General features: G+C 37.4%; 1 protein-coding gene across 1 annotated transcript in view; it reads left to right on the top strand.

Annotated features, from left to right (window-relative positions):
* The window catches only part of LOC126471265 (unconventional myosin-Va-like), a 163,186-nt gene that overhangs the window by 81,323 nt on the left and 68,966 nt on the right, over positions 1-12,897 (top strand). The window contains exons 7-8 of the mRNA XM_050099383.1: positions 10,795-10,984; positions 11,070-11,217. Coding sequence (XP_049955340.1) covers positions 10,795-10,984; positions 11,070-11,217 — 338 coding nt within the window. The remainder of the gene's footprint in view (positions 1-10,794; positions 10,985-11,069; positions 11,218-12,897) is intronic.

Below are 12,897 nucleotides of genomic sequence, written 5' to 3'. Positions count from 1 at the left end.
GACAGCAGTGGCATTTTTCAAAAAGATAATGTGATATATCACAGGGCCATGAGTGTGACAGAATGGTTCAAGGAACACAATGGTGAGTTCCAATTGATGTGCTGGCCACCTCAATTAGCCAGATCTGAACCTGATTGAATGTGGCATCAGAGGTCATCCCCCCCCCCCCCCCCCTTGGAATTTATGGAAATCGGGTGCCTTGGGTGTCCAGGTGTATTGCCAGCTCCCTACAGTGACCTACCAAGACCTCACTGCTTACATGCCAGTATGTGTCACCTCACCGCTGTTATCCATGTGAAAACGGTGGACATGCTCCCTATTAAGTGTGTGTGTGTGTGTGTGTGTGTGTGTGTGTGTGTATGTGTGTGTGTGTGTGTGTGTGTGTGTGTGTGTGTGTGTGTGTGCGTGTGTCTGTGTTCCAAGTGTCTCATACAGACAATCACATTTGACATCAAAGAATGATTCATTGTCAATAAAATGAAAATTAATGAAGAAATAACACATCATATCATATGCAGCCTTAGCAACTTTGGAAAGCCATGATAATCTGGAGGCTGTCAAACTGCTGTGATTCATGACTGACAGTAAACCTTCGATTTTAAAATGTAATTGCCTATTGAAAGGGGAAGGGGGGGGGGGGGGATGAACTTGCTTTGATAGTTTCTAATTCTTTTATTTTTTGATCTTACGCCATGTTTTTCTAATTATGACTCAACATAATGACATTATTTATATCTTCTTATTTGTGTGAAAGATTATTATTATGTATTGGTTTATAATGTGTACTGTAACATTTGTTAACTGTGGGTATCATGTATCAGGCAGAAGTTTGGTGCTCATCCTGCAAATTCAAGTAAATTATTGAAATATTACTTTCTCTGCTGACTAATATTGATTGTTAATCAAAAATCACTTTTTCATTTTTAAAAATTTAATACTAATAGGCCCTCAGATGGCTAAAAGTAAAACAAATGAGGTTATTAGTAAATCCATCATAAATGTGATAGGCAGACCCACTCTTTGAGAAGATCTGCATGAGTTGAACTTTTCATCTTAATGACTCTTCTTGTTTTTCCTGTTATATATTTTGTGTAACACCTACTAGATATTTCTACATCAGTCATTGGCTTTAGCTGAAGTATAAAATATTTCTTGGGCTAAAATGTAGATAAAAAGGAACAGAGACTTGAAAAAATTTATTTCCATCATAATTCAAGATTATGGTGTTAACTATACTATGGAAAGATGCATAATTTTACTTCTGTTGTCAGTAAATAGTGTGAGACTTTGAGAACATAAGATGTAGAAACGAATTGTATTGTTCCTCTGACTATGATTGAATAAAAATTTTAAATCCATAAAAAGCTATTTTAGTCACTGTTAACTGTAAATATTGCCGAGCTTATCAGCGAGGAATAATCTGTGCGCTGAACTTTAACTGTTTTTAGCAGTTCTGATGGATAGTGAATATGAGTAACATGCTTGACTAGGAACATGATGTACATAAAATATTTTTTTCATGTGCAGATTTTCTTAAAACTGTACCAGTGTTAAAAAATAGTTGTATAATACTCATTGTTCATGTACTTCCTCACAGCCGCTAAAGGAACCAGGTGATGCTATATTTAGTTTAAAAACTGTGTTTTATGAAAAATTTAAAAACTGGTATTATTTTGTATGAGCTGTTTCCAAAGAAGCAATATTTTAAACTCCCCCCAGTGCTATTAACCCTGCTTTTTCCCTTCTGTATGTACACCACAATGTTGTTTTTGGGATGAAACTACCATTTTATTTGTTTAAAACTATAAAATATCACATTAGACTGACAGAAATATGTTCTTCATGAATACTGGCCACATCAAAGAACAGAATTAAATGGGAATAGTGACCTAACGACAGGGTCTTTAAATCAGAATTTATCATTCAGGCATTGCCGGTGCTACTGTAGTAATGACCCTCCACTTGAGGTGTGAGTAGTTACAGTGCTTATTGTAAATTATTCTCTTCTAAGATAATCCAAAAATCACATTTCCTTATTTTTATTAAAAAAGTAGAATTACTATAAAGATACAGAGTTGTTTCAGATAAATGAGAAATATATTTTCAAAAGTCTAGTCATGATAATTTCATCCCTTCTGTATCTTTAAATGACCACACTGAATAATACGAGGGTAGTCCACAAATTAAGTTCTGTTTCTATTTCTATCTGCGGCAGTTACTCTGCCTCAATGAGAAGACATGTAAGCCATTTTCAAATTGCTACTGCCGACATGTGCTTTGTAGTGCTTCTTTATAATGTCAGCCATAATTGAAAATGCCGTCATATGTGAAATCAGATCTGCAATTATTTTCTAAATGCAAAGAAAGTTAAACCAAAGGAAATTCATTGGCAAATCTGTGAGGTTTATGGACAAAATGCTATGAGTGATTCAATGGTTAGAAGATGGGTCAGACTGTTAAATGAAGGACGTGATCAAGTTCACGATGAAGAATGGAGTGAACGCCCGTCTGTGGTTACTGATGAACTGGTTCACACAATTGAAGAGAAGATTAAGCACAACCATAAGTTTACAGTTAGTGCCCTTGCTATGAAATTTCTGCAAATCTCACTATCACTAATTCATGAAATTGTTACTGAAAAACTGAAACTTCAGAAACTTTGCTCATGTTGGGTACCCAAATTTCTTGCTGAAAAACACAAAAAACAATGGATGGGCAGTGCACTTCAGTTTTTGACACAGTACAGTGAAGAAATCGATGGTTTTCTTTCTCAGATAGTCATGGGGGGGATGAAACTTGGGTAATGTAAGACACCCCTGAAACAAAACAGCAATCAATGGAATGGAGGCACACTTCATCCCCAACAAAGGTTAAGCCTAAGCAAATCTTGACACCTCTGAAAGTCATGTGCACCGTTTTTTGGGACAGAAAAGGCATTTTGCTGATTGATTGATTGATTGGCCTCATGGTAAGAAATCAATGCACATGGTTACTGAGAGGCCATCAAGAAATTGTGCCGTGCAATACAGAACAAGCGCCAAGGATTACTGTCAAAAGGTGGTGTTTTTTCCCCCCACCTCACAGCTCTTATGAGAATTTCACTGGGATGCATTTGATCATCCTCTGTACAGCCCAGACCTTGCTCCTAGCTCTCTTCTTACACCTAAAATCTGTCCTTGGTAGTCAACACTTCAATGATAATGACAAGCTAAAAGAACATGTTACCACATAGTTGAATACACAGGTGGCAACCTTCTATGAAGAAGGCATACAAAAACTTGTACCACGGTATGACAAGTGTCTACAAAATTTTAGAAGCTATGTAAAAAAGTAGTTTAACAGTTGCAGATTTTTTACAATAAATATTTTTTCTGTCTGTGTCTGTGCACGTTTGTTTTATATAACCAAATGGAACTTGCTTTGTTGAAATATCTTGTAAATTAATAACTGTGAAGATCTATAATTAAAAGTGATGTCTAATTATTTTAAGCATATAACTGAAATTTTTGATACTTCAATTATGAACTTTTTTTAACTGCATTTCATAGTTCACTCCCATCTTCATAGTTTAGTGGTCAGTGTGGCTGAATGACATTTAAGGGGCCTGGATTTGATTACCAGCAGAGTCAGCAGTTTCCTCTGCTTGGGGACTGGGTATTGTTTTGTCCTCATCAATACCGGCATGTAAGTCACCAAAATGAAATCAACTAAAACGACTTGCAGCTGACAAACTCCCTGAAAGGGTACCCCTGGCAAAATATGCCATATGCACATTTCATTTTCATAGTTCAAAAGTCAGAGAAGAAGGAAGACTAATGTTGTAAGTTGAGGTCACTTGTGTTTATTTCATAGTAATGTCCTGCAACCGATTCAGACAAATATTATCATTTTTACATTATTCCAACAGCATCAGTAAACCGGATAATGCCGACCGGCTAGTCAAAGTGCAATTCCAAAAAGTTTGAAGAAATGTTTAATCCAAGTCAGAACATCTCAACTGATGAAGGAATGACACCATTGGGTGGACAGTTAAATTTTAAAGTTTATAATCCATCAAAAATTATGAAATACAGCATACTCATTCGGATGCTGTGTGATTCGAGTACAGGATACATTTCTTCATTCGGGATATATTCCGGAGCTGGACAGCCTTTAGCAAAACCCAGTGATGGAACTATTGACACCTGCTGAGGGAAAGTGGCACCACTTCTTCATGGCTGATTATTATAACAGTGTAGAACTTGCAAAGAAGTTACTTGAAAAGAAAATTTGAGTTTGTGGAATGACATGGAAAATAGAGGATTTCTGGAAAATTAAAGCTCACAAAAGTCAATGTTTTAGAAGCTTGTCGTCTATGGAAAGGTGACAAGTGGCCAGTGACAAGCCAAGTAATCTGAATTAGTGCTGCCAGCGCCAAGTGTATAAATTTGTACGAGATTTGAGGACGGCAAAGTGCTAACATGGGGCTAGTTGTTAGTGCTCCTTTTATCTTTTTTGAATATGAAATTGGGAAGATCTTAGCTGTAAGTCGGTTAGTTTTAGTGATGTACAAATCAGTGAAGTTGGCCATACATAAATATAACATTTCTGAACCTCATTCCATGTTGATTAAGTATGATGTGGTGTCATTTAAAATATTATGGAGGATTTATATTAATGCATGGTTTTGCAGTGATATGTACCACTAAAACTCTCTTGAACTTCCAGCTGCAGCAAGTGGTTTAAAACTCACAAGCTTTCAGTCAAGTACTCCTTGTCAACTGTCAAGTAGTGACTGTCTTTTGGTTGCCGCTAACATCCTTTACTGCTGCACTGCCTTACATGACATCACTGGTGCTCACTCCAGCACCATGTAGGGTAATGTTTGCATTGCGCCCCTGCTGCACCTGCTTCAGCTTTCTGATGGCTGTGTTACAATCCTTGCTCAATGGTAGGCTACCACCTTTGCTGAGGGTGTTTTCACAAACTTTTATCTATCACTTCTTTAATTATGCTATCCCAGAAGCAACTAGTCCATGTAATAAATGATGTCTCTTTGAATGCAGTATAATGTGAATATTCTAGAGCATGCTCTACTATCACTGATTTCTTATGACATGACAGGGGAAAGCATCTCTCGTGTTCTGTCTGACAGAAAACTGTCAATGCTCACACAGTATTTTATATACTCCTGGCATTCTGAGGCCTACATCACTTTTACAGGTCTCGTGAGTTGTCAAATTTTTGTTGGAGGCCTGTAGACTGAATCTGTTTCATACCCCTTTAAGAAGTGGCTAATATTTCTGATTAATGAGCCACAGAACAGAAAAAAACATAAGCTTCATTGAGTTTTATTCAGGGTTCTTCTGCTCCTGTGTTTTCAGGAAGGTTGTTTGTGAAATCTGGTAACTAGTGTATCTGTTTTCCTTGAATACTTTCTGTATGTGGCTCAGTTCCTTCAGCAGGTTTTCAGCATCTGAGACACCTTCCACACAATGCACTAAGATCCTCAGAACAGAATATTTTTGTGACAGATAGTGATAGCTGTTAATGTGCAGGTATCTGCAGTATGTGTGGGTGGGTTTCCAGTAAACACTGTGGCTGACACACAAATTGCTTTATGGCAGATGAGGACATCAAGGAAGTGCAAGGTGCTACCAGTCTCTACCTCCATTGTGAATTTGATGTTGTCATGGATATTGTTGATGTGGTCCAAGAATTCCCCAAGCTTTTTACATTCATGAGACCAGATGATGAATGTATTGTCAATGTAATGATAAAAGCAACTAGAATTTGCAGGAGCCACATCCAGTGAAAAGCATTTGTCTGATTAAAACATTCTATATTCTCCATCATACAAAATCAGATGGATGGCCTCACATTGGAAAGTCCATGAGCTCTAGTTATACCCAACTTGTTTATGGAGAACATCATGCTGGACATGCCTCCTGCAAAGTCTGTTTGCTTTTATCATTACATCAATGACACATTCATCATCTGGTCTCCTTGATGTGAAAAAACTGGGGTAATTCTTGGATCACATCAACAATATCCATGACAATATAAAGTTCACAATTGAGGTGGAGACCTATAGTGCCTTGCTGTTCCTTGATGTCCTCATCTGCTGTAAGGCAATGTGTGTCTCAGTCACAGTGTTTACTGGAAATCCACCCACACACATCGGGATCTGCAAGCTAACAGCTATCACGATCTGTCACAGAAATGTTTTGCTCTGAGGACCTTGGTGCATCAATAGAAAGCTCTCTCATACACTGGAAGGTTGCCAAAGGAACTGAGTCACTTACAGAAAGTATTCAAGGAAAACGGCTACAACAATCGCCAGATTTCAAAAGCCATCTTCCCGGAAACATAGAAGCTGAAGGGCCACGAGAAGAAATTTAAGCTTGTGTTTTTTCCATTCTATGGCTCAATAATGGGAAAGATCAGCCATTTCCTAAAGAGGCATGAAATAGATTCGGTCATCAGGGCTCCAACAAAAGTTTCACAACTCATCAGTCCTTTGAAATATGGTATAGATGTTTGAATGCCAGTAGTACATAAAATACTGTGTGGGTGTGGATATTTTTATGTTGGACAGACTGTGCATACTAATGAACAGTGCTGAGTAGAACACAAGATACTTTCACTTTTGTTACCCTGAGGCATCAGTGGTAGCAGAGCATGCTCTGGAAAACAGACATCACATTTCATTTAAAAAGACATCAATTATTACACAGATGTGTTGTTTCTAGGATATCATAATTAAAAAAGCAATAGAGATAAAAATTTGTAACAACACTCTCAATGAAGTTGATGGCCTATAGTTAAGCAAGCCTTGGGACCCTACCATCAGAAAATTGAAGTGGGTGCTGTGGGTGTGCAATGAAAGTATTACACTATATGGCAGTGGAGCAAACACCAGTGACAACAAAGAAGGAAGCACTGCTGTATAAGTATGATGGCAGCAACCAAAAGATAGTCACCACTTGACAATGGCAGAGGAGTACTTGGCCCAAGGGCTTGATGATTTTACATCATTTGATGTTATTGTGAGGCCAAGAGAAATTTATCATAATGGTTAATTGTTTATCAGATCACCGTCGATGTTAACCTACAGCACTATCACAATTACAGTAAGCTGTGATCAGCAAGCCCGACCTCATGCACTTGCATGGCAGGTCTTAATTTTTTGTGGAGATAAAGTTGCCTATTTTCCCAGGTTTCAAACACATGTTTTTTATTTTTCCTAAATCAGTTATGGTGAATGATGAGATATCACTGTTGAGGAGGACATGATTGATTTGTCATTACTAGAAGGATGTTGGGCTAATCTTCCTCAATACTTTATTAAATTGTACGCAGCTCATGTCACCCACATAAAACAAATGTCAGTTTCTAATCCGCAATTATCCTATACCAGTATCATAGAACCAATATTGATTAAGAAGTGAAACTTTTTGCTCTCCACTCAGTCCTCTTGTTACAGGCTCATAGCAGTTATCTACACTGCCTGTAGTTAATAGCTGTGATGTATGGGAACATTTCCTATTATAAAGATTCAATTCAGTAATGACTTTCAATATAGTAGTAAGAAAGATTTGTTAGGAGGGATATACTTAATGTAAACATGTATTTAGAGGACTATACCATGACATGAAAGAATCCAGTTAGAGAACTATACCATGATAAATCAGAAAACTTAGACAGGCTGCAAATGACACTTTCTTAAAAGGGTACTTCTTCTAACTGTTGCTAATTAACTTTGTCTAATTATCAGAAATTGTTATTCACTTAGCAAATAAGATGGATAAATGGTACAAACTTGGATCCTCTTTGCAACTATTATTGAGAAATATTTCAAACAGTTGATTATACACTTTTTAGCGAGCTTCTGTGCAACGTATTTCTATCAGTGGAAGCAAAAGTTTCAGCATGGCATACTCCTATTTTTGTGAGAATGTTTTATAGCTGTGTTATCCTAAGAATTCTGTATCAAATGAGCAGCAGCAGGAGGCCACTTTTGTAATCATAATGGGGATGTGCCAGTTTCTACCCTTTGTATAGGTTTTTTTTTCTGTGGTTGTGCAGTACGACATAAGTCAAATGATTGGATGTAGATGTAGATATGAAGTGGATTGAATACCTCAGAATGGCAGTAGGGAAGGTGAATGGTAGACTTCATTTTAGTTGAAGAATTTTGGCAAAGTGTAGCTCATCCATAAAGGAGATGGTGTATAGAATGCTAGTGCTATTCATTCATTCAAGTATTTGGCATCCCCATCAGGTTGGATTGAAGGAAGACATGAAGCAGTTCAGAGTGGGCAGCTGGATTTGTTACCAGTAGATTCAGTCTGCAATTTGTCCCATGGGTAGATGCTTGATAAGAAATAGTAAGATACAGCTAAACAAGAACAAGGGTCTATTACAACCACAATAGAGAGATTTAATAACAAAGGAAAACTCTTCTCAATAAAATATAATACAACTTCTCTGACACTAACAGGCACACACCTGGAACACTCAGTGAATAAACATTGTGGGGCATGAAGACCATGCCACAGATAGTCCCTAATGACAGAGGTTGAGTGCTCAACATAGCTGGTTGACAGGTATGTCTCAGGATATCACTGGAAAGTTATAAGTGCTGCTGTGGGGGCTTCTGATCAGGCCCTGACTGATTAACTGCTTAGAGGTTGTGTGTGAATTGGCCCAGAACCCTGGTGTGGTGAACCGTCAAATCGTGTTGGCTTGCACTGCCCTGTATAGATGGGACATGGAGGAATTCATGCCAATCCAGTTCTGCACACAACCCAGTTGAGGAAATAGGTCCCTGACGTGGAGGACCTCTGGTGGTGCTCGTCCTGCTGTCTGTCATCCTTTATGTGATCAGTTCAATGCAGTGAGGCAATACCTTGTACATATGCAAGCCCATGATGGTTCAGTGTCTGAGGGGTTGCTGATCCCTTTAGGTGAATGAGGGGTACATGGCACCATCAGCACACAAGTGTTATGAAGATGCTTTATGAACTTAAATGAGAATCCCTTGAGGAAAGATAATGCTCTTTCTGCAAGGCATTATTCCTGAAATTTAGAGAACCAACATTTGAGGCTGACTACATAATGAATCTACTGCTACCAACATGCATTTCACATAAGGATCATGAAGATAAGATGTAAGAAATTAGGGCCTGTATGGAGGCTTTTAGATATTCATTTCTTCATTGCTCCATTTGCAAGTCAAACAGGAGAGGAAGTGATTAATAGTGGCACAAAGTATCCTCTGCTGTGCACTATATGGTGGTCTGCAGCGTATGTATGTTGATTTGTTATTAGTAGTCAACCTGCTTAGCTGAGTGGCAATGTGTTTGCCTGCCACGCAGTGGGCCCAGGTTCGATTTCCGGCCGTGTTGTGTCACCATCACCACCACCACTACCAACACCACCACTGACATGCAAGCCACCCAACGTTGCGTCACCTGAAATAAGACTTGCAACCCGGGGCTGAACTTTCCTGGATGGGGCCTCCCAGGCAACGAGGCTACAATGTCATAATTTTTGTTTTTTAAAAAGTGCTCATTCATGGTTAGCATTAGAGTATTTTAAACATGTTTATTATGGCATTTAGACATGGTGTTGAAACTGAAATAAAACTTGGATGTAGATTTTGGTCCATAACATGAAACAACTATTTCTTTAGGCAACATTTGATGTTGCAGGCTACACATGACACTGTTAAACATTTGGTATGTGCATTGGCTGTGGGTGTTTATTATTGGTATGATGAAACTGATTATAAAATAAACAGAGCTGCAAAAGACCCAACTATTAATATGAACAACCCCATTCACCAGTAGTGTTAAAAAGTATAAATAGCTCCATTTTCAACTAACTGTTAGGGAAGAGAACCAGAGAAAATTGACATTTTTACAGCATGTTTGTTTAACAAATACTCTGTTGAGAAATAGACTCCAATGTGGACACAGTTAAGAGACAATGTTCTTCATACTTATAGATGTGTGACAGACTCTGAGGTAATCTCAAGTATGCAATACTACAAAGACCACTGCATATTGAGGTACCTCAAATTGTACATAAAAAATGATAAGTGATATCATTACATAAAAATCTTTTTTGAGCCAGGAACATAAACTGAGCAGTGTTGAGTCAGTTTAATTCTGTTTTAAGTATCTGTTATCTCTGAGGCATCATTCTTGAGACACCTTTTATATTTCAATTTCAGTTACAGCAACTGGAAGTGGAAAATCAAAGATTACATGCAAATATGACTAAACTTCAGCTATCATTCGATGATTGCTGTTCTAATCAAACATTAGATGATGGACCAGGACGAGAAAATTGCTAAGTAAGTTCAAATTGTTCCTTCATCATAGTAAGTATCTTTCTTGTTGCTGTTGTTCCCAAATGGCCAAGTTCATGGTTTTCATACTGAAAAACAGTTTTTTTTTCCCTCCATAGACGCTCTTTCTAATAATTGAGGACTTCTGTAAGTGCAGGTTTTTACAAATACTGCCAGTTCTAGACAGAAATAATTATTCTATCATGCTACATGCTAAAGGTATAAAATTGATATAACACTAAAACAAATATAATAGATATAATGTTTGAGAATGTGTTCCTGATGTGCATTTTAAGTCTGTGTTTCCAAATACTCTAGGGATGGTAACTTGACATTCACAGGTGACTGTTCAACAGCATAACATCTGATTTTCTACACGACTGGTGTTATTTTGTTATACTTGAATTAGTATTAATTTCATTTATTTATGACAGTGTTATAAATTTGTTCTCATTCAGAGCAGTACAATCAGCTGCAACTTGAAGTTGACAGATGGCGAGAGGAATGCATTCAGTTACACAGTATTCTAGCAAAGCAAACTGAAGGTTTGAAGAATGTTGCTAGTATCAACTATGGAAGTCATGTACACTTAATAAATGAGGTTGTGGAGCTAGTACTGGCATTTGAAGCACAGAGGAAGATAAACAGGTATGTGCAAAAATGCAGTACCATATCTTATTTTTGTTAGTTAAGTCTGGTAATCATTAACTCTTTAAATTGTAAATTCATGTAGGCAGCTGGAAGATGAATTGCACCAAGAGAAAAATAAGTGGCAAGCAGAAAGAGAACAACTCCAACAAGAAAATGAGAAACTCAGAGAGGAGAATGATAATCAGCACAAGCTTTTATCTCCAAGCTTAACTAAAAGCCCCCCCTTTTATGCAACATGAAATTATAAGAGTGACTTCAGAAAAGCTGGTGAATATTAATTCAGATCATATTAATGTTTAAAAACTTCATTAAAACAGCTTATAGCATGTACAGGATGTCTTAGGAGGAAACACACATGCATGAAGAGGTGATAATACAGACTGCTATAATGGGGAAACAATGTATTATTCTATGCTTTCTTCTCAGTAACAAAACTTAACAATAGGAGAATGCATAGAGGACTGAGACCAAATCAGCAATAATATTTGTAGTTTTCTGTGGTCTTTTTAAGAGTTCATAATTATGCCAATTTTTTAGATGTTTCCAGTTAGTCCCTTACTTAATGCTGAACTTCATGGCTGGGCACAAATACCATGCTGCTTTCTCTGTCAGGTACTAGTGGAAAATGTTTGTTGCATTCATCTTGTGACCCAGCAGTGAAGTGTCCATTTCATTTTTCGTCTTTCTTTTTTTTATTTTTTCTCTTTTTTTTCTTGTGTAGTTGACTGTGCTGAGTGCTTTTGCAGTGCAGTATTTTTCTGTCATTGCAGATTAGCATGGAATGAAAGTAAACTCTCACTTCACATACTTCATTCTTCAAATCAAATCCTTGGAGGGTGTTTGTAAAACTTTACATTCACATTTGATTGAGGAATAACCAACAGTACAAAATACCCTCTCATAATGACTGAGTGACACACTTTAGGGATGTTACCCCACCTCTCTTCTCTGCTTCCACCTTTTCCCTGCCTCATCCCCTTGTCCAGATTCCTGTGATGAAACTTTCTTCCATCATCACCATTAAAGCTGGTATCCTCTGGGTGAGCACCTACACACTAACATGAGATAATTACCTTTATTATTCAATTAAGCAAAACTCTGACAGAAATTGTCTTTCCAGCCAATAAAATTCATATTCTTCTTAATAAAAAAACCATTTATTTTCTATTGGAATCAATTTACACCTGCAGTTGTTACACAACTCATCTTCAGTCTTAATTTCTTCATGTTTGTTTTTTTTCTGTGAAAAATTTCATTCTCTCTTTGTCAAACTAGTATTTGTATACTATGCTACTCCTAATTTCCTATAAACCATATTATAATTTTATCACTACTTTCATAACTTTTTATTCTATTTTAATAACAGCTATTAAACCCCACTATATTGCTAAAGTAACAATCACCCTTATGGCTGCATTCATTACTATGCAATGTTGGGTTTTAAACAATCCTTTTGTCCATATGTCAGAGCTTCTGTGGCATTGCATGCAATTACATCCATGGCAGCAGTTGGAATGCACTACTCTTAGCAATGACCAGTGTGCTACACAAATAATGTGATTTACTGCTCTGTAGATTTAATCTGAAGCATTATTAGTAGAACTGGATAACTTCTCGGCACTGCCACACTACCCAGTCAGTTGAAATAAGGTTGCCAGCCTTGACTTGACCTGTGAGAGAGGGTTGAACTTCTCACTACTCCAGAGTCAATAACTGAAAACCCTGTCCTTACCAAACTACTTTCAGGACAGATTCAGAGATATGAGCTCTCGACTGGAAAATGATAAATGCTGTCAGTTGAATACATCACCTCCAGCTGGCTACTGGCAGCTGTTGTCAATAATAACTAAAAAGGAAGTTCAAAGTCAATGTAAATGGAGAAAGACTCACACAAAGACATTACTCTAAAA

Source organism: Schistocerca serialis, chromosome 3 (assembly GCF_023864345.2).
Source record: "Schistocerca serialis cubense isolate TAMUIC-IGC-003099 chromosome 3, iqSchSeri2.2, whole genome shotgun sequence".
Lineage (NCBI taxonomy): Eukaryota > Metazoa > Arthropoda > Insecta > Orthoptera > Acrididae > Schistocerca > Schistocerca serialis.
This window is presented reverse-complemented; position numbering and strand designations above follow the sequence as displayed.